Source organism: Mytilus trossulus, chromosome 2 (genome assembly GCF_036588685.1).
Source record: "Mytilus trossulus isolate FHL-02 chromosome 2, PNRI_Mtr1.1.1.hap1, whole genome shotgun sequence".
NCBI classification, from domain to species: domain Eukaryota; kingdom Metazoa; phylum Mollusca; class Bivalvia; order Mytilida; family Mytilidae; genus Mytilus; species Mytilus trossulus.
Window position 1 is genome coordinate 64,741,908 of NC_086374.1, and position 22,933 is coordinate 64,764,840.

At 32.7% G+C, this 22,933-nt stretch overlaps 1 protein-coding gene across 1 annotated transcript; it reads right to left on the minus strand.

Moving 5' to 3' along the window:
• Positions 1-15,204: 15,204 nt before the first annotated feature.
• LOC134707780 (selenoprotein F-like) lies at positions 15,205-20,478 on the minus strand. The gene is made up of 4 exons (XM_063567822.1): positions 20,346-20,478; positions 17,430-17,609; positions 16,774-16,837; positions 15,205-16,245 (listed from the first exon to the last, which is right to left on the minus strand). Exons 1-4 carry the CDS (start codon positions 20,388-20,390, stop codon positions 16,067-16,069), a joined length of 468 nt encoding a protein of 155 aa, XP_063423892.1. The 5' UTR covers positions 20,391-20,478; the 3' UTR covers positions 15,205-16,066.
• Positions 20,479-22,933: the final 2,455 nt, after the last annotated feature.

Below are 22,933 nucleotides of genomic sequence, written 5' to 3' on the forward strand. Positions count from 1 at the left end.
TTGATCACTTTGAAGAGCCTGACACATAACGTTGTGTTTAATTACATTTATGTAGTTTGTGTATATATTTCAGTTAAGATTAAGTTCTTCATCTTTGCTTGAAATTCTAAAGGAGCATTATAACAGACCTATGATTATCCAAAAAATTAATGTTGTTGGGGGTATATGTTGAATTTCCAAGTAAATTGTCAATACCTTCTTTATATATCAAGCAGTTTAAGAAATGTGGTTTACACACAAAAACAGTCAAACTCAAAGGCCGAAAAAAGACTGAAAACGCCACGGCTAGAAAAGAAAAAAAGACAAGCAGACAAATAATCATTCACAAGACACAACAAAACTAAAGACTAAGCAAAACGTCTGGCGTACTAAATTATAATCCTGGTACCTTTGATAACTATTTACACCACTGGGTCGATGCCACTGCTAGTGGACGTTTCGTCCCCGAGGGTATCACCAGCCCACTACACCATATGGAACTTTGGTTTAATAGCTTCCTTGTGAGCAGCTATCAAAAGATCTCAAAACACCTCCTTTAGTTTCATTACTTCAAACGGAAGAAACACGGACATAAGTATTATTGCTTCCGGTCATTTACACCCTAGACCTTCAAATATTCAGCTTGAAGCGTTCGTAATGAAGGGAAATCTAGAAAATTGCTGCGAACGCAGGATCTTATACAATATTGTTTTAATTTATTATTTTTTGAAGGAAATTGTATTTACAACATCCATTTCCATGTGTGTTCGCATATAACGCTAACCAAATAAAAGTATTGTTCACTGTTACTCAGTTATAGTTTTTTTAGCAAAAAATGCCATACTCCTTTCAATTTTACAGAAACCATCTTCATAGAAAACAAAAATAGTAAAATTGAAGAAAAGAACTTAACACTTTGCTTCTTTACGTTATTTTATACACAATATTAATTTAGAAAGAAACCTAAGGGATATAGTTACGATACTGATGTTTTTGCATCGGAACTAAACACATTTATTCAAAAACCAGTTGTTGGCATTAGACGGGTTATGTTCTTCTCATATATGGTATGATGGTATGATACTAAACCCCTAACGGAAAGGATTGTGCCACATTTTGACACATTCCCCATTTCCAATCTCAACTTTATCTTCTTTTTAAATGAAGGTTTTAACGTTGTATTTACTTTTTAATGTGTTTACTCGTAAGATTTGTAAATCATTCGATTTATTCACGTACAAATTGATATAGCCGTTGTCAGATGACTGACCAAGTTCTTTGAAACTCCGCGTGTGAATAGAAATAAGGATGTTTTTTTTCTTTGAAAAGCCACCTGATTTCTGAATCATTTTTTTTCTCCGAAAAAAGACTTTTGAGATGATTCAAAGTGAGATAGATAAATCAATTATGGCATGACAATAATGAATTATCTAAAATATATTTATATTAAATTTCATGTATAAAGGGAGATTTTTAATTAAGTCTAGAATAATCCTCCGTAATTTTTATTTCTCTTATTAACAAACTTAACATTGCATTGTAAATGTACATTTATTTTCAATTAAATCATAAGATGCCAATATTCTGAGTTAATTTCCAGGTACACGAAAGGATTGTGGTTTGACTACATGTTTCATTGATAAGTAGGTAGTAGAAAAGTTAATTTCGTTGACATGCCGATGTTAGAAACTTTACGACAAAGACATGCATTTCAAATTAATTATATACTTATGTTAGCATGTCAAAATTGTATGAAATACTGTATATCCAAATCAGGTATCCATAAGTTCTGTACTTATTGCTATACTTACAAAGTAGAACACAGTATTCGAGGTAATAACACCGGAATGATGTTAGTTGAAACATATTTTATTGTTCAAACTTGTTCCTCCTGCAGAAATTATAAGACAGAATATAATCTGAGAACTAAAACAACAATGAAAGACTAATGTACTAGATATCAAAAGCAAATGTAGTTCGTAAAATAAAACAATTAAGTTTAATATGTCAGATTTACCGCTTTTCAAGTGAACGACTAGGGCATGTTTCTTTATCATCTGCCTATAAAGTACGTTGAACTAGATTTCAGTCATTAAAAGCGTTCATAAATACCATGTTGCACAGTATTGGTTTGCTGGCTTACAAAATTATAAGTCTAGAATCTATGATGAGTTCATTTACAACCATTAGTTTCAAACCATGACTCAGAGCAGATTTTCCCATGCGGGTATCACCAGTCCAGTAGTCAGCAATTCTGCATTTAAACGAGTAATCATTGTTATTAATAATCATAGATTAGCTGTTTACAAAATTTATATTTTTTCAAATTATTTAAATGATTTTCTATTCCAGGAGCAGATTATCCCATCTGTATTTGGTGAAATCTTTCGGAATTTTGAGTTGCTTTATCATCAAGAAGTTAAGTTATGTAGTTGGTATTTGATGGTAAAGAAGGCGGGATTTCATAATCAACAAATTAGGTGTATTGTTCTGTTCTTCTATTGATCGACATTTAAGGGCATTGTTGAGTATTTACATGACTATTTTAACCTAGATACATATAGAAATAAGAAAATGTGGTATTTGTGATAATTTGTCATTTCATTTAAAAGGTAAAAGAGTTTTAAGACATAGTTTGGTCCATCATAGCGGCAGGTTTTTGCGTTAATACCAGACTAGCGTCACTGATGAGTCTTTTGTAGACGAAACGCGCGTCTGGCGCATATACTAAATTTAGTCCTGGTATCTATGATGAGTTTACTACTAGACTGAGTGTATAACATGCAGAATAAAATTAGTCATGGTTTCATTATCAATTACCCATTACAAATTCTGTTCTGGAAGTTAAAGAATACATTGTAAGCAGGCGAGTGATGGCGTTAAACAATTTCTTTGATTTCTTAATGAGATTTAATACTAATTTGTCATTAACACTCTCCAAGTGAAAATCATCACGTACTCTTCGTGTGTTTCGGTTTCTTAATATTTTTTTTATTTGAGCTATTAAATTATCTCTCACTTAAATCTACCAACGGTTCGTGCACTTTGATATCAATGCAAAGAAACTACTAAATTATTTAGCTGTGTTGAAATTGTTTTCAGGAAAATGTCTAGCCCAACATCCTTCAACTTAGAATCATGACGGCCATAAAATACATTTCCAGGTCGTCGTTGTAGTTCTCTATATGTGTATTGATGTAAAGAAACTTAATTAGCCTTCAAAGAAATTAAGATATCTTTATATGTATTTCTTTATAGAAGCGGGAGATAAATTTTATTCTTTTCGATTTCTAGAAAAATTGCAGTTTTATTGTAAGAGAAACAGACATACATATCTATTTCTGTGTCATTTGGTCTCTTGTGTAGCGTTGTCTCATTGGCAATCATACCACATCTTCTTTTTTATATATCTGAATATTTCGATTTATAGAAAAAGAGTAACAGTTACATCAAAGAAAGTAAAAAATTAAGAAGTATAAATAGTTTTCTTCAATTAGTTCATCTTTTCCCATTAATACTGGCATGGTGTAGTATAGTTATCAAAGGTTCCAGGATTATAATTTAATACGCCAGACGCGGTATTCGTCTACATAAGACTCATCAGTGACGTTCAAAATATTTATAAATCAAAACAAGAACAAAGTTGAAGAGCATCAGGACCCAAAATTCTGAAAAGTTGTGCCAAAAACGTCTACTGTAATATATTTCTGGGATAAGAAAACGTCCACCAGCAGTCGCATCGACCCAGTGGTGTTAATAGTTATCAAAGGTGCCGGGATTATAATGTAGTACGCCAGACGCGCGTTTCGTCTACAAAAGACTCATCAGTGCCGCTCATATCGAAATATTTATAGAGCCAAAGATGTACAAAGTTGAAGAGCATTCAGGTCCCAAAATTCCAAGCAGTTGTGCCAAATACAGCTAAGGTAATATATTCCTGAGATAAGAACATTCTTAGTTTTTCGACAAATTCAAAGTTTTGTAAACAGGAAATTACTACGCTTAGAGAAGTCCTTTTTATATAAATGTTTATCTAATGTTCATGTTTTATCTTCTTTTATTCACGTAGTTACTTGGTATTTATACAATCATGGCTTTTCAATTTCGAGGGTTTGGGTTTTTAAATAAACGTAAGTGCAGAAAGGCGTTTCGAACGTACCAAATTTATAAAATGTTATTTTTTTCTAGCAATGTTTTGATCCAAGTGGAACCATCAGCACAGTAGTTAGTGCGTCAATACATATTTTTAACATCCATTTCAAATAATTCCGTTGAAATATTGACAAGTTAAAAAAATATATATTAGTTTCCATTTTCTCAGGCAACGTGAATCAGATCTGTTGTTGTTTTAAAGCTGCCTTACAGGTTCATATATGTCCGAACAGATTTCATGACAAATTTTACTATAATGCCGGGATCTCAAACTAATTAATTTCATTGATTTACAATCCTTTTAGACATTTGAAATTAAAAATACAAAAGATTATCTGACCTAATTTCTGTACTACATTGAAGTTAAAACCCATGATTGAACTTAAGCTCTCAAAGCAAAGGTATCAATAATGATGCGATATAAAGATTAAGAAAGGTTGCACAGTCCTTTTGGCTATGAATCAATGCATATTCCTGTTTAGTAATAGATATATTTATTCCTCTTTGACACGTAAATAAATAGTATTTATCAATATATACTTCTCAAGACTGAGGGGTGTTAGTCGCGAAGACATGAGACAAGTTTATTTGATTTACATAGTAATATATATTTTGAGGAGCATTATATTTTTATTTTTTGTTCTTCCCTCGCCGGGATTCGAACCCATGCTACTGAGATATCGTGACACCAAATCGCCTGCACTGTAGCCGTCCCGCTAGACCACACGACCACCTGGGTTTCATAAAAATGAAATTTTCGGTGGCCCGGAGTTACCTTTCTACGTCAGTTTTTATCTAGCGTCGTACTACAGTACATGATATATAAGGCATGAAGATGTTATTCTTATAGATCAGCTAAATTATCTATAGTAAAGGATCCTACAAACTAATGTAAGATACAGTCACAAAAATCATTATATTTATAAGTACGTCTGAGCCAGTGACAACTCTACAACAGATTTATCCATTGGATCCCCAGCAGTGATGATGATACATGGCTGCGTATATTATGTATATACAACTGGTCTAAACATCAACCCAACAATGTTAGATCTGTAAATTTGCTTTTGCAAATTTTTTGTTCTTCCCTCGCCGTGATTTGAACTCATGCTACTGAGATATCGTGACACCAAATCGCCTGCACTGTAGCCATCCCGCTAGACCATATATATTTTAATAGTGTTACTTGGTCAGAAAGTCCAATTAGTTTTGACAATACAGGGAAAGTGTAATTATCTCAAATTTTTGGATGACATTGTTAAACAAACTTTTTCTATCTTCAATTTACAACTCGCAATTCAACCAATGTTTCAAACAAAACAATAGCTGGGACAATTTTCAACTCTTGTACTTTTTTTCTTTTAGGGGAAACCCTATATGTGTCACTTTTTTTAGTGTAAAATATATCAGCTGGATGCGGTATTGACACCTGTGAAACAGATATCCCTTGATGGTAAACCAATTCGTGAGGAAAACTACAAATAATACTTTTTGTTATGTTCTAAGTACCCATCAACTATAATTTGAGGAGCATTATTGTATTTAACTTTCTTTAATTTTTTTTTAGTATTCTGTTACATGCTATTAACAGTAATCAATAATTGATTTGATATCTATGGATTAAGTAATTGAGTGTTATCATCGATTACATATAAAAACCATCAATGATCGATTCTATGCTTTGTCTATATACCTTTTTTTTTACATATGACATTTAACCTATTATATCTGTTTTTTTTGTTCACACATCGTTGTCAATATAATGGAATTTAATGCGACTATAATACAAGTGAAACGTTAAGTTAGCTTTAAACAAGGTTAATCTACATACAATAAAATGTCTGTACAAAGTCGGGAATATGACAGTTGTTGTCCATTCGTTTGATGTGTTTGCTTTTGATTTTGTCATTTAATCAGTGACTTTCCGTTTAGAATTTTCCTCGGAGTTTAGTTTTAGTGTTCATGGAACTTTATAAACAAGTTGTATGGTGGCCGGTTCAGGCCATTTCGCGTTTTCGCCCTTCATACTCTATAGGGCGAGAACGCGAGCAAGCGAAATCCCGAAGTCGAAAACGCAAAAACGCGACGTCGAAAACGCGAAAAACGCGAAGTCGAAAACGCGAAAACACGAAACCGATTTCGCGTCTTCGGCTTCGCGTTGTCGCTTTTTCGCCTTTTAAATTACGTGATTTCGCTTTTTTTGTATTTTTACGTGATTTCGCGTTTTCGCGTTTTCGCTTTTTTACGATATACATGTTATTATAACATAACATTTTAAATATATAATTGTATACAAGACTGAACAGTATAAGTCATTCAATTGATTGTCGTTTTCGCGTCTTTGACTTCGCCTTTTCGCGTTTTTGCAATGGGGAAGCTGATATCATCTCTTTTGTCGTAAAGCTGTGTTTTCATCCAACCCTCATTGCCAAATTATGATGTATTTTCTATATATGAGGCGGACTTATGAACTGTATCTGTTGCATATAGTTATCAAATGTACCAGGATTATAATTTTGTACACCAGATGCGCGTTTCGTCTACATAAGACTCATCAGTGACGCTCATATCAAAATATTTATAAAGCCAAACAAGTACGAAGTTGAAGAGCATTGAGGATCCAAAATTCTAAATAGTTGTGCCAAATACGGCTAAGGTAATCTATTCCTGGGATAAGAAAATCCTTATTTTTTTCAAAAATTCAATTTTTATATTCAGAAAATTTATAAAAATGACCACATAATTAATATTCAGGTCAACACCAAAGTGCTGACTACTGTGCTGGTGATACCCTCGGGGACAAAACGTCCACCAGTAGTGGCAACGACCCAGTGGTGTAAATAGTTATCAAAGGTACCAGGATTATACTTTAGTACGCCAGACGGGCGTTTCGTCCACATAAGACTCATCAGTGACACTCATATCAAAATATTTATAAAGCCAAACAAGTACGAAGTTGAAGAGCATTGAGGATCCAAAATTCTAAATAGCTGTGCCAAATACGGCTAAGGAAATCTATTCCTGGGATTAGAAAATCCTTAGTTTTTCAAAAATTCAAAGTTTTATATTCAGAAAACTTATAAAAATGACCACATAATTGATATTCAGGTCAACACCGAAGTGCTGACTACTGGGCTGGTGATACCCTCGGGGACGAAACGTCCACCAACAGTGGCATCGACCCAGTGGTGAAAATAGTTATCAAAGGTACAAGGATTATAATTTAGTACGCCAGACGGGCGTTTCGTCCACATTAGACTCATCAGTGACACTCATATCGAAATATTTATAAAGCCAAACAAGTACGAAGTTGAAGAGCATTGAGGATCCAAAATTCTAAATAGTTGTGCCTAATACGGCTAAGGTAATCTATTCCTGGGATAAGAAAATCCTTATTTTTTTCAAAAATTCAATTTTTATATTCAGAAAATTTATAAAAATGACCACATAATTAATATTCAGGTCAACACCAAAGTGCTGACTACTGTGCTGGTGATACCCTCGGGGACAAAACGTCCACCAGTAGTGGCATCGACCGATATTTCTTGCTTACTATTCTGGACAAAGAAAGATAACTCTAATTAAAAAAAAAATGCTATTTCACAATATTGTGAAATTAGATAATTCTTGCCATTGCACAATACTGTGCAATTGAAAAAGACTTGCTATTGCACAATACTTAATATAATAATTTTAGATCCTGATTTGGACCAACTTGAAAACTGGGCCCATAATCAAAAATCTAAGCACATGTTTAGATACAGCATATCAAAGAGGCCCAAGAATTTAATTTTTGTTAAAATCAAACTTAGTTTAATTTTTGACCCTTTGGACCTTAATGTAGGCCAATTTGAAAACATTACCAAAAGTGAAGAATCTACATACACAGTTAATTTGGCATATCAAAGAACCCCATTTATTCAATTTTTGATGAAATCAAATAAAGTTTAATTTTGGACCCAGATTTGGACCAACTTGAAAACTGGGCCAATAATCAAGAATCTAAGTACATTTTTAGATTCAACATATCAAAGAACCCAACCGATTCAGTTTTTGTCAAAATCAAACTAAGTTTAATTTTGGACCCTTTGGACCTTAATGTAGACCAATGTGAAAACATGACCAAAAGTTAAGAGTCTACATACACAGTTAGATTCGGCATATCAAAGAACCCAATTATTGAATTTTGATGAAATCAAACAAAGTTTAATTTTGGAGCCTTTGGGCCCCTTTTTCCTGAACTGTTGGGACCAAAACTCCCAAAATCAATACCAACCTTCCTTTTATGGTCATAAACCTTGTGTTTAAATTTCATAGATTTCTATTTACTTATACTAACGTTATGGTGTGAAAACCAAGAAATATGCTTATTTGGGTCCCTTTTTGGCCCCTAATTCCTAAACTGTTTGGACCTAAACTCCCAAAATCAATACCAATTTTCTTTTTGTGGTCATAAACATTGTGTATGAATTTCATTGATTTCTATTTACTTAAACTAAAGTTATTGTGCGAAAACCAAGAATAATGCTTATTTGTGCCCTTTTTTGGCCCCTAATTCCTAAACTGTTGAAACCAAAACTCCCAAAATCAATCCCAACCTTTCTTTTGTGGTCATAAACCTTTTGTCAAAATTTCATAGATTTCTATTAACTTAAACTAAAGTTATAGTACGAAAACCAAGAAAATGCTTATTTGGGCCCTTTTTGGCCCCTAATTCCTAAAATGTTGGGACCAAAACTCCCAAAATCAATACCAACCTTCCTTTTATGGTCATAAACCTTGTGATAAAATTTCATAGATTTCTATTCACTTTTACTAAAGTTAGAGTGCGAAAACTAAAAGTATTCGGACGACGACGCAGACGACGACGCCAACGTGATAGCAATATTCGACGAAATTTTTTTCAAAATTTGCGGTCGTATAAAAACAATGTTGTTTGAGGTTTTATCTGCGGGAACAATAACATTGTTTGTCATTCAGGTAAGATAGGGATTTGTGTTTTGCAACATTCGTGTCTTTAAAGATTGATGTAACATGTGTATTCATAGACCGATTCATTTTTTCAAAATCTGAATTGTATCAACGATCTCGATCACAGCCTATAAATTTTCGGAAAGGGGTATGTATGTCTTCTTTTTCGCGTTTGACTCATTGTCTGGCATAACCTGAATCCAATCATTCCGTGAAAAAAGTTTTTATTTTGCAATCTGGTTATTGAATTTTAGTCAGCAGTATGCTTATTGCAGGATACCATTTGAGAGAAAAACAGATATAACTTGAGTAGAATGATTTTTTTTTCAAATTTGAACTTTAATTTTTTTTAAGAAAAAGTCAATACAAATTGTTGAACATTATCATTTAAAATACAACATGTAGAACTCTAGTTAATCGTACTTCATCAATTTTAAGGAATGTTGAAAACATTCGATCCGTAATTGAAATTATTATATTCGTTTAAAATCATTATGGCTGCACTTATAAACACATTAGATATCACGTACTTGTAATTACATGTTAACATTAAGTAACATTATATCTGCAATAGTATCTCCAAGACCCGACAAGTTCAAAACAGGTGAAATGCTTATCTTTAGACAAAATGACTAATGATGAACTCGGTTTCGTGACTATGTTAATCGCGCGTCAATCCTATTGAACTTGGAATAAATGATACCACATAAAAGATAAAGGTCTGCTTATATCTTGACTAACATCAAGAAATTAGCAGCGAACATCGATCAATTTCTAACCTATACGACAACGGAAATGATTTTAATTTTCCAATTATGGCAATTTCAATAATTTTTGCGTTAACATTTCAGCAGCATTTGCACATAAAGTAATTTTTCTTTCTTAAAATGATAAAAAAAAAAGTCAAGGGCATATATTTTGATGCTAATAAGGGAAATTTAAAAACAAGGACTCGTTACAACTAATTTATTCTTTGGATGATATTTACGTCGCCATCATTATTTGGTTGATCTTTATGACAATCTGTGTCACAGAATACCATGGATGTCTTTTTATAAGAATGTTCGCTCTTGTTTTGACTGTTTGTCTGGTATTAAGGAATCATCTTGTTTGATCCATGTAATGCCATCAAAAGGTTTTCCACAACAACCCCTACTTTTCTGTTCACAAATTTATTACATATAGTTTTCAAGGCCATATTTGAAATTGCTATAAAATCCTTGTCATTTTTTTCATATTATTTTCAAAGAACCGGCGTGCCATTGTTAAATGTATGAAAAGTATAGTCACTAAGCTAAGAGAGAATTATTTGCCACCAAATTATCAATGCCTTATATCTAGAAAACAAGCACACAGACCCTTGATTGTTTTCTCCTTTTTCAGTTGCTATGTTCATATGCTATCAATCTAAAATAGTCTTTTAAAAAGCATGTTATTTTGAAACAGAGAAACAGCATTTGTATGAAATTAATAACTGCTGTAAATATACTGTACATGTGCTTGATTTAAAATGGTTTCGTTGACTTTACCAATGAAAAACAACTATCGTATGCCTGACTTGGTATAGGCATTTTCCAGGAAAATCATGGGTAAATAGATATAGGAAGATGTGGTGTGAGTGCCAATGAGACAACTCTCCATCCAAGTAACAATTTAAAAAGTAAACCATTATAGGTTAAAGTACGGCCTTCAACACGGAGCCTTGGCTCACACCGAACAACAAGCTATAAAGGGCCCCAAAATTACTAGTGTAAAATCATTCAAACGGGGAAACTTGTATTGTAATCTTATAAACCTCTAACTTGTACAACAGTTGTTTATATTTGGTCAATATGCCATTTAATGTTTCTTTGTTACATATTTGTTTGGGTTGTTTTAAGTGATTAAGATTATAACACAATGTTGACTGCTGTACCCCTATTTTTGACATTTTTACCTATTATGTTTGTTTGTTTTGTTCACACATCGTTTTCAATATAACAGAATTTAATGCGACTTTCATACAAGTGTGAGGTTTAGTTAGCTATACAACCCGGTTTAGTTCACAATTTTCTAAATTTGAAAATGGATGTACCAAGTCAGGAAAATGACAGTTGTTGTCCATTCGTTTGATGTGTTTTGTATCTATTGATTTTGCCATTTGATAAGGGACTTTCAGTTTTATGATTCTACTATTTTTTTATATCTATATTGTCTTCACATCTTTTGGGTGAGCAACTCAATCAAATGAACCCAAAATCAAGGCTGGTAATCTACACACGCAGAACATTTGGTTCTGCAATGAAAACCGTGAGAGGATCTTCCGGTTGTGCTTGAGTGGAGTAATTATCACCGCTTCAAAAGGTATGTACATTTCTAAATCGTAATTTTCTTATTCAACTGATCCAAATATTGAAAATCAGAGAATTATATGCTGTGGTGAGTACTTTAACGAAGAGATACATGTACCATTTATGGTGATACGTGGAGTTGAACTCCTACAATATTAGTTGCCCCACGAGAAATTGCATAAAAAAGTTATATTTAAATTTTGAAATGGTTATATAAACAGACCTACAAGTTCAAATTTATTTGTTTTTTTCGGTCAATGGGTTTGAATGCTGTTTTGGGCGGCGTGTATGTTGGCCGGTGTTAATAGACGTCATAATAAATCTAAAAACTAGAATTTTTCATTTTTTTATGCGTGAGGGGATCGGTTCTGATTGAGGACATCGTGAATGCGTGAGGGGACGTGAAATCATATCTTTATATCCAAGCTATGAGTTGTTGAAAATTGCCAAAACTTGTTTAGATTGATCATGAAACTAGCACATTTGAGTGCACAAATAAAATATGAGATACAATATTGAAATACATTTCGGAAAGATAAGTTTCATAATATACTGAACGACTTTAGAAAAGCAACACTCATTTTGTTGATTTGTTTTACCAAATCTTGTTTGATTTTCTTTAAACTTCTTTTCATGCTTATCATACTTCTTTCTCCTTACAAAAAACTCAAAATCTTACTTCCCTGTGGTTATCAAAAATACCGAATTTTGAAGTCGCACGAATTTTTTATAAATAAAATAAAAATTTGGGTTTTTTTAATCATTTTTTTTCCAATAATCAATTCAAGGGGAAATAAATATTTTCGTAAAAAAAAATATATAATGGGCTGATAGGGAAAATTTTAATTTTTACTTGTAGCAAGAAATCAAAATCGTTTACACATTTTTTTCTCTTTACTCTTCCTAACACATATATTATGAAACCTATCTTCCCACAATTTATTTTTTATCTATCTCATTATTTTTGTTGCACACTGATGTGTTTTTTCATGAACAATCTAACCAAACTTGAGACAATTTTCAACAACTCATAGCTTGGATATAAAGATATGATTTCATGTCCCCTCACGCATTCACGATGTCCTCAATCAGAACCGATCCCCTCACGCATTCACGATGTCCTCAATCAGAACCCGATTTCACGCATAAAATAATGAATAATTCTAGTTTTTAGATTTATTAAGACGTCTATCAACATCGGACAACATACACGCCGCCCAAAACAGCATTCAAACCCATTGACCGAAAAAAAAACTAAATTGGAACTTGTAGGTCTGTTTGTATAACCATTTCAAAATTTAAATGTCACTTTTTTATGCAATTTCTCGTGGGGCATCTAATATTGTAGGAGTTCAACTACACGTACAACCATAAATGATACATGTATCTCTTCGTTAAAGTATTCACCACAGCATAGCATTCTCTGATTTTCAATATTTGGATCAGTTGAATAAGAAAATTACGATTTAGACATGTACATACCGTTTGAAGCGGTGATAATTACTCCACTCAAGCACAACCGGAAGATCCTCTCACGGTTTTCATTGCAGAACCAAATGTTCTGCGTGTGTAGATTACCAGCCGTGAAAATGTGACAAATTAAACTTGTATTCGTTTTCAAGTAGTATCTAACCACGAAAATTAGGAATATATGACAGACAGAAGTTTTCAACTAGAAATTACGATGTCGCCGCATATTAATCCCTATGTCTTGCATTCTGCGACTTTCGTAATCCATAGCTATAGTCCTGAATGTGAGTATTATTTCCAACCCTGCTTCTCGACGTAGACGCCGAACTTGCCATGGTCATCGTCATATAACACATTACCTATTCTGCATGGTGTCTCTATAAATGGCATTGTATACTTAATCCATTGGGTATTCAAAATCGCACAAAGATATGGTCACAAACCCTGTGTCAAAACACTATTATTTGCACAACTTGTGTTTCGAACCTTTTCCAATCAGCTATCATCTTGGATAATGCCGGATTGAAAATATGAAGAGGAGAACAATCCTTTTTTTTACACTTTACCTTGTTAACACAAGTCTAGATGCCATCATCTTCACTATACATAGGTTCACTCGAATACCTCTCAACTTCAAGGATCAGTCTGCACCTATCAATTCTTATTCTTTAATCAAACAAATCGGAAATAAAATGGGCATTAATAAACACGTGTTGCATGATCTCGGTATTGACGAATCAAAGTCTATACAACCTCATAATGATATTGCACATGTGCTTGGTCGCCATTCATATGCAACCGAACTAGCTACGTTAATACTGGTGACATTAACATTATCAGTAACTCTTTTCTGAGACATGTGTTATTGAAAGGCACGAATCATAGTGAGCCTCAATCCATCGATATTGGAAACAAAACTTCCAAATACTGATCAGATTCAGTCGAGGATTATGCCAGACATTGAACTAGACGCCAAAAATAAGAGGGAGGAACTCTTCCTGTATGGGTTAAGACTGTAAGGACGTTGAAACAAATTTTAATTGAAAAACACCTTAATGGGTTTATGAATATACATACTACGTCGAACTTTAAAGACCAAAATGTTGAAAAGGACCCTGTCATACTTCCATGAAAAATGTGTTGTTGTCCAAGCGAATAAAGCTCCAAACAACATTGTTTTTGTGAGTACAGTGGTAAATCCTATTTTCTAAACTGCATGGTAAAGGAATAAGATATTGACAATTCACTTGGTCCCCTCAATATACACCCAAACAACAAGCACCAAGGCAAAAATCCTAGATAAACAGACATATTCTATGTTCAATGGTTGGAATTTCAACCAAAGACAAACAACTGAGTTTCCTTGGTTGTTTAGGATACCTTAATTACACAAGTGGCCTTACAAAACAACTGTATTTTGATGGAACTTCCAAGTGCTCCAAATGCCCCTTTTTAAGTTAGCCTCAGGAACAAACCATCCATTTCATAGATGTACCCGTAATCTTGAAATTACCTTCACTTACACTTAAGCAAAAAATGTATTTTTTTACTTTTTTTTATAGAAGATTTTTAAAATAAATCATGCAAGTAGCAAATAAACTCATCATACATACCAGGATTTGTGGCAGACACATATTTCATCTACAAAAGACTCATCAGTGACATTGGAATCAAAAAAAGTTAATAGGCCAAATAATGTACAAAGTTGAAGATCATTGAGGACCAAAAGTTCCTAAAGTTTTGCCAAATACAGATAAGTTAATATATTCCTGAAGTAGAAATGCCTTAGTATTTCAAAATTTCAAAGTTTTGTAAACAGTGGATTTATAATTGTGACCATATCAGTGATAATTCATGTCAACACAGCAGATGTGCTAACTACTTGGCTTGTGATACTCTCAGAACTAGCTATGCAACACTGACATTAATTAAAATCCTTGAAATGATTGGGACAATCACAGTAATGGTTAAACTGATCCAATATCCTGCTTATAAATAAACTCATCATAGATCCAGGACTTATATTTGTATATACGCAAGACACGCGTTTCGTCTAGAAAAGACACATCAGTGACGCTCGATTTTCTAAAAAATTTAAAAAGGCCAAATAAAGTACGAAGTTGAAGAGCATTGAGGACCAAAATAATTATCTTAATCAGTATCATTCTGGGTATTTAGCTTTCATGTAACTCTGGGTTTTTTATGGTCTCCCACTTTTCCACCTATTTTTTTTCTAAAATGGCATAATTGCAGGAAAAAACTGCAGCTGGCATGCAATGTGAATATTCTTAAAACAAAAACATTTATTAAAATACTTTTATTATATTTCATACTTTGGCCTCAAGTATTAGACAAAAGACAAACATTTCATATTTTTTTGTATTGCATAATTCCCTCTATCCCCTCCAGTCAAACATGCCACAAGGCTTTATTGTTAGACCTTCATACTAGAGGTTAACATAACACATAAAAATACAAAAAAATTATCCAATAACCATACCATGAAATTGTGAAGGCACTTCTAATGAATTAAAGAAATGATGACTTCACTGCGTAACTTATAAATTAGCAATAATTATATAGAACAAATATCCAAATGAAGAATCTATATCATTCATCTTTCACTCAGAAATAATAACAATCATTTTTCTTTTGGCTGTTGCTATTCTATATTTAAACACCTCAACTGCTTTTAAGGAGTATACTTCCAAAATAAACTCTTAGAACCTTATGATTATTCACCAATTTGGAACAAAAAAAAAATTAAATGCTGATATTGAGAATTTTTCAAATTTAGAGTACCGGTAAGTTAACTTGAAATTCTGCAGTGGAAAGTAAATTAGTATATTTATTTATGCCACAAAATCTCTTTTGACAAATAAAGAACCATATAGGATTATGAGATTTCAATAATTCTAAGCTAATATAAATTTTTAATTTTTTACATTATTTTTGTAAATAAAGCATTCTAAAACAAAATATTTCCAAGTGTGATAAAGAGATAAATGCTGAATAACATTGAGAATGGAAAGATACAAATGATTTTTTGACATATTTGGAATGAACAATACAATAACAAAAAAATTACATCAACTATTATAAATTTTCGTACCATCTCTCATACTGTCGCACATTCAACCCTTAATACACATCATGCTAACATATTAATCCTTTAATCTTTCTTTAAAAAAAGCTTCTACGGTATCTGTGTCCCATTTTTCTATACCTAGCGTCTCCACAACATTTTTACTCTCATCTAAGAGTTTTATCATGGGATCTGCTCCTCTGATGTAACGGATTGTTAAACCAGGGAACTGATTTGGGCGGTCACTCTTCACAAATGCTACAAAATAAATTAATTCATTATATGCCATTTTTCTTAAATATGATAATATAAGATATTAAATCTGTGCTTTTAACTACTATGTAGGACCAAATTATACTACAAATGTACATGTTTTCTGATCAATCAAACAAATCTAAAATGGGAATTTAAGGATGATTCTGAGTTATCTAGATGTAATAGACTACAGAAAAACTGCAAAGAAGGCCCTACTTAGACCTATAATGACTTACCTTTACATATTGTGAACTTGATGGAGAGTTGTCTCATTGGCACTCCTACCACATCTTAGTCAGAACTTCATAAAGATGCATTAAGGACCCAATGCCTCGAGTTAGGTGTTGAACTAACACTATAGAAATATTCAACGAAATGTTCTAAAACCTGTGTTTTATAAATTATACATGAAAAGCATACAGGTTGCTAACTTTCATGTATGATTTACAGAAGCACATTTAATATTTAATTCAACAAAAGATTCATCAAACTTAAAAAAAGAATGAGATGTACACATTAAAGCAAACAAACCTTGCACTTGTGGGTACCGCCCCAATTTTCATCCACAGATATGGAGTTCTGCATATGGATGAACCTAAAGAAAATAAATAAACGCAAATTATAATACCTTTTTATCCAAAAGTAACATTCATATAAACAATGTTTGACTACTTTATTATATAACAAAACAAATTAGGTTTCATTTGATCAAGGATTTTTTTCTTTAATCATAATTATAATTTATATTATGTTTCAGTGCATGTTGTAAATGATTTATGCACACTTTGTAATTAAACTTAAACTGATTAAAACAAAATTTGCTATATATTCTGATATACAAACAAAGTCACAAATGTCGTAAAATTTTTCCAATAAAAATGAAAATATTCTTTTGTTTTAAAAAAATTAGCAACAATAACATACTCTGAATCTGTGAGCATGTTCTTTAAAAGCATTGCACTGTTTGTTGAAATTCATTTTAAGCTACATATTCAAAGTTTGGGAAGTTTGGAAATATTTTATCAAATAAATAGCTGTTAAAGGATTACAAATGGTATGAACCATAATCATGATAATAGACTAGCATTTACAACAATGTATTGGTGTCAGAGATGCCAGTCTGCCATTCAATCTAAATATAAATCTTAGGTCTTAATTTGTACTTCTGCAATTTATCAAAAACTCACTTTTAAAGTATTACTGTCACTTTCATCCTTCTGACAACAATTGGAACAGGATTCTGTCAACTGAGACAGATTAAACTGGTCCAACTCTTTACACTGAGAACATACCAAACTTGGTGCAAATCCCAATGTCCTGCATTCCTCAACTGACAGCAGACTACTTTTTACATCATCAAAATACAACTATAGAAAAAATAAAAATAATGTAACAATAAATAGCATTATTATGTACATGTATTCAGATATTGGAATTAACAAGCAATTAATTTCCAAATGTCTTGTTTAATTTTAAGATATATCCATGTACAATGTGTGTGTATTTTCAAAAAGGCAGTGTCTGCGCTACGAATAGCAAAATTGCCGTTTGTAGGCTACGCATACCCACATCCATGACATCCAGTTTTATAATAAAACTTCATTGGATCTGGAATTAAACTTAAAATATGTACAGAAATTATCGCAATAAGTGAATTAAGTTGATCAACTACTTAAAAGTTTTGTAAACATTTATATAAAGGTAAGTGAACAGTTTTTCTCGGTTATAAATATTCTTAAAATGGGAAAAGAGTGATGTACATGTGGGGCAGACATTGTAAAGTTTTCATGAATTGGAACAATTTGTTCAAAAGTATAAGTCGATTAATTTTATACTTTTGTTTAAAAAACAAACTCGAAGTCAATTGCAGCTGCTGAGAAAAGAAGAACTGGAAACACAAAACATAAAGAGGAAATAAAATTTAAAAGACTAGAATTTTCCTGTATTCAAGGAGGCAAAAAATTCTCAACAAGTTCGACGGGAAAAATTAAGGCTTAATACACTATTTCTGATAAACAAAGGCTGATGACAATCATGACAATAATCTTCTATGAAAGCTTCATTAATAAATAACAAAATATTTGTAAACCTTCAGCGCATCAATTTTTTTTTACCTCTGAAGAATGGAAGCAACTTAAAATTCAGATATTATATATTATAGGACTTACTAATAGGCTAGTTTACAGGGACTGCACATGTAGATTTCATTTTCAATTAGCGTGCATTTAATTTTCAAGGTTTATTTTGTATTATTAACTAATAGATACAATTCGAAAATATTATTTGTCATACTCTTCACTCGTTCTACTCGAAATCCCCATTTTATTGATAATTTCTGTATATATTTCACGATTAACTCCCGATCCGATGGCATTTTATTATAAAACAGCAGAGGCGTAGCTAGGCAATTTTGATGTGTACGCAATGCCAGAGAAGGAAGTCATACGGCCGGGGGTTTGGGGGCCGCACAAGGCCCCCAGAAGCTCTGGGGGTAAATGGTGCAAAATCCTGATTCTCGCAATTTCCGAGGACTTAAAATGACCTCACAGAAATCATACTTTCAGGAGAAACAAGTCAACTTTGGAAAAAAATAATCAGTCAGAGAAAAGAAGAGAAACCCGTACTGTTGGCTTAACAATTTTTTTTCTTTCTTATATGTATTGGGTTAAAATTTAATGGCTTGATAAGGTACATTTTATTTGTTACCTAATCATGCTGAACCCACTTTACATTAGAAAACAAACTAATTTCTAAGCCAACACCTTGCAACTTAAATGGGGTTTTTTTTGGAGAAAAAAAAACAGAAATAAAAATTCGAAACACATATCTTAAAATTTATGTTTTATTTTATGAGTGAACATTAGTGTTTTTCAGCTGCTTTATTTATCTGAAAAATCAATGCCCATTTCCGTTTTTTTACTAAAGATGCTTAAAACCGTGTCTGCTTTAAAAAAAAAAAAAAAAAAAGAAGATCTCAGTACATGTATATGAACTGAGTCCGGGTAAACAATTCGTTTTCATTGTATTTCTCAAGAGGTCTTCACTCTTCTCATGGTACTAAAAGACAGTTCTCCCGTTACCGTCGAGACCGGCATACATGCAAATACATTAAATATCTGAAATAAGAAGGAATTGATGTCCATGGTCTCTTAAGAATGTCCTATGTTATTTCATTGGTTATTTTGGAATCTTCAGAAAAGATGTCTGTGTAAGGAGGCATAGAAGATGTGATAATTGTGTTTTGACACCCGGAGGACTCCGCCATTTCAATTTAATAACAGAATCACGATGCTGGTTTCGTAAATGAAAAGGGAAGACTAGTTTTCGGAACGGAATATAGCTACTAAGTGGTCATTAAAATATTTGTATAAATATTTTTTATTAACTTCATCACTTTAGTTTAATTCTTACTAGATTTACCATATTTTTATTTTTGTGAAATTTTCGATGTGTAGGCAACTGCGTTTTTGCGTACGGGTTGCTACACGCCTGAACAGGATGTAGGTACGCCTAGCCTATGAATGTCAATTTGACTATTCGTACCCACATGTGAGTATGGGCAGTCACTGCCTTTCAAAAATAAATCAGCACATCCATCATTTCATTATGAACATTTGTACATAAACGCCAAAATATTAATACCATGAATAACAATACTGTGTATTCATTATTAATTGTTATATAATAAACTCTATGGACCAAGATACCAATAACAAACATGTAAATAGGATGAATGAAACCCCATACCCTAGTCATCATTATTTGGACTACCCTGTCCAATAAAGAATAAAGTGCACAATAGCATTAATCGGTAATAATAGGTAAACATACTGTTTAAACAATTAGAACAGTGTCTAAACACTGTATGTACGGTTCTAAATTTACAACTGCAAAAGTTTGCATGTGTTACAATAAAAAAGGGTTTAAAAACACGTGGCATTTTGACGTTTCATTAGAACTCCCGGGTTTATGCACATGCCTAGATTACAGCTTTAAATAAATATAGTTGTAATATGACATTTGTCATTTCTGGGGCCAGTCTATTGGTACTATATGTTATCGTTAGAATAAATAAAAGACAAAGAAACACAAACGTTCCTTACCAAAATAAAGAAAAAGGAGCATAATAGACCTGGAAGGTCCGTCATTTTAAAAACCGGAAGTTTTTATCCTCACACTTGACAAAACGGACAAAATAAGGAGATTAATCCCGTGAACGTCCCAGATTGAAATGTTTAGTATAGCGTCCTGGGACGGTCGACACTTATGAAAATCGATATCCGTGTTATTTTCTTTCATTAATATACCTTTACCATGTTTAATACAAAAGCCCGGTCGTCAATTTTTCGTAAACAATCAGATACAAAAATGGGCACAGAGACATTTGTTTGCCTTTGAATTGCCCGGGTTTTTTTGCGATAGAGGATAACAAATGAGGATTAGCTATATAGGTATCCATGGTATATATGAATACAAAAGGAGATGTTGGTTTTGAGAATAAAAAGAGGGGATATGGGATAAAGGACTAAAAAAGTTTGGTCTGGGAAAAAGAAGGATAAAAAGTGGAAGCGTGCAAAATGATCACCAAAAAAAACGGGATTAGGGAATTGGCTAGTCCTATTATATAGGCATGCCTATTATATAACTGCATGCATGGCATAAAACTTCACATCCTTATTCAGATTAAAAGTCTTTACGTTCCTATAATTTTGGTTTATATTTTTAAGGTAGCACACTGGTAAAGATAATTAAGACAATTAAGGCAAATAAAAATTAAAAATAGCAAACTAAGTATAAAGAAAATGTCAGAAAAACTCAAAATAAAGGAGGATAATGCCCCACATGTCATATACCAATTACGTTGTTTCAGAAAAATAATATTCAAAGCAATGCTCAGTCTAAGTTAGTGTTTAATTGGGAATTGTGTGCCACCTATGCCACAACAACATTTGCACTGTTATTTGAGGGGAGAAAATGAAAATACTAAAATTGGACAGTCAACATCAAAATGTTTTTCTAACGCAGCGGCCATGTTTTCAAAGGATCAAAACCAAATGAAAAGACAATTTCAAAATTCACAATTCATATACGTAACGGTTTATCATGTCTACCTCAAAAGTTACGGTAATTTAATATGTAGTTTTGAAGCCAGTTGAAAATGTGAAAAGTTTACGGACGCTATACGTCGACAACAAAATTACTTTGAATGAAACCCTCAAGAAACTTGAAGGGAGAATTAAGATATCAAGTGGTGATAAAAAAAATCAATTTTCAAACTGAGGGAAAAACTTCAATTTGCCATTTGAAATAGCTAGCTTCCTTGTCAGCTGAAACACTAAATCATGCAAGGAAAGCACGAAATCATGCATAGAAAACGCAATCCTGATAATTTCATAGCAATTTCTTAAATTCATGTGCAGTAACTCGTTGGCGGATCCAGAAATTTTCAGGGGAAGGACAGGGGGCACGGACTGCTATGAGAGGGCACTTCAGTGATTCCATAGAAAATCAAACAATTTTTTACGGTGTCACAAATTAGCGACAAGTACAAATTAATGACGATCTTAAGTTTGCAACAGGTGTTCACATTTTACAATGATTGTATATTCTGGCGCGTGTAGTTTTATAGTATGACGCGTGTACAAGTTGAAGGTGTTTTAAAAAATTAGATGTTATTGTAGCAATAAAACAAGGGACATGCGCCTCGTTAATTTCATTTGATTTTCAACATTGTGTGTACTGTTATAACCTTTGAGTGAAGCCACATCTTATGTTGCTCCTATCAAGAACAATGATTTGTACATACTGTTGGAAAGGAAATAATATTTCATGTTTTTGTTTCAATAAATCCTTTAAAGGGAAGTTAAAAAATTGTTGTTTTATTTCCCCATTTTATAGCGTGTGCATTTCGTTTGCTCTACCAAGCTGACTTTTATGTTTAGTATATAATAAATTGTCAGCGTTTCAGTCTTATTCTCGCAAAAGTACGTGCTCTGTGCAATTGCTAGAATCTAAGAGCATAGTATTAAGCAAATGCATCAAAATATTATATTCTATTATGCCCATTCCATATATATTTTGTGGCGAGGGGCCCCAGAAGCTTTGAGAAAATTACGCAAAATCGCGCATCCTACGCGTTTCCCGGACTCTTTCTTACATTGAAAAGCAATTAATTTTAGCTATTCTTTTCGACAATATTCTGGTTTTAAAGCAAAAACATATGCAGAGCTATGTATCTATACTATCATTTTACGATAGACAATCAATAGGAAGAATACAGCATAAAAAATGTCCAACCCTTACACTTTAAAGCAACTATAGAATATACATGCCTAATTTCAGGAAAGTGCATTTTACACTTATTTTATGTTTTTCAGCCCCAAAAAGGTCCTATAATGTTTTCGCATCGCTCCGCTCGGCGATCTATAAAAACTTCGCCCCCACTTTCAAAATTCCGAAGTTGAGATCCGGCCCTGGTATGTGCCTGTCAAAAGTCAGGAACCTGTGATTTAGTGGTTGTCGTTGGTTGCAGTGTGCAATATTTATACAATCTAATTAAAACTATTGTTCTTTGGTTTTGACATTCATCAGGACTTAATGTTATATTCATACGAGTACAAGCACGTGAGATAATATAGGTGTGAATTTTAATTAGATTTTTATATACTAATAGTTTGTAATTTGTCCTTCC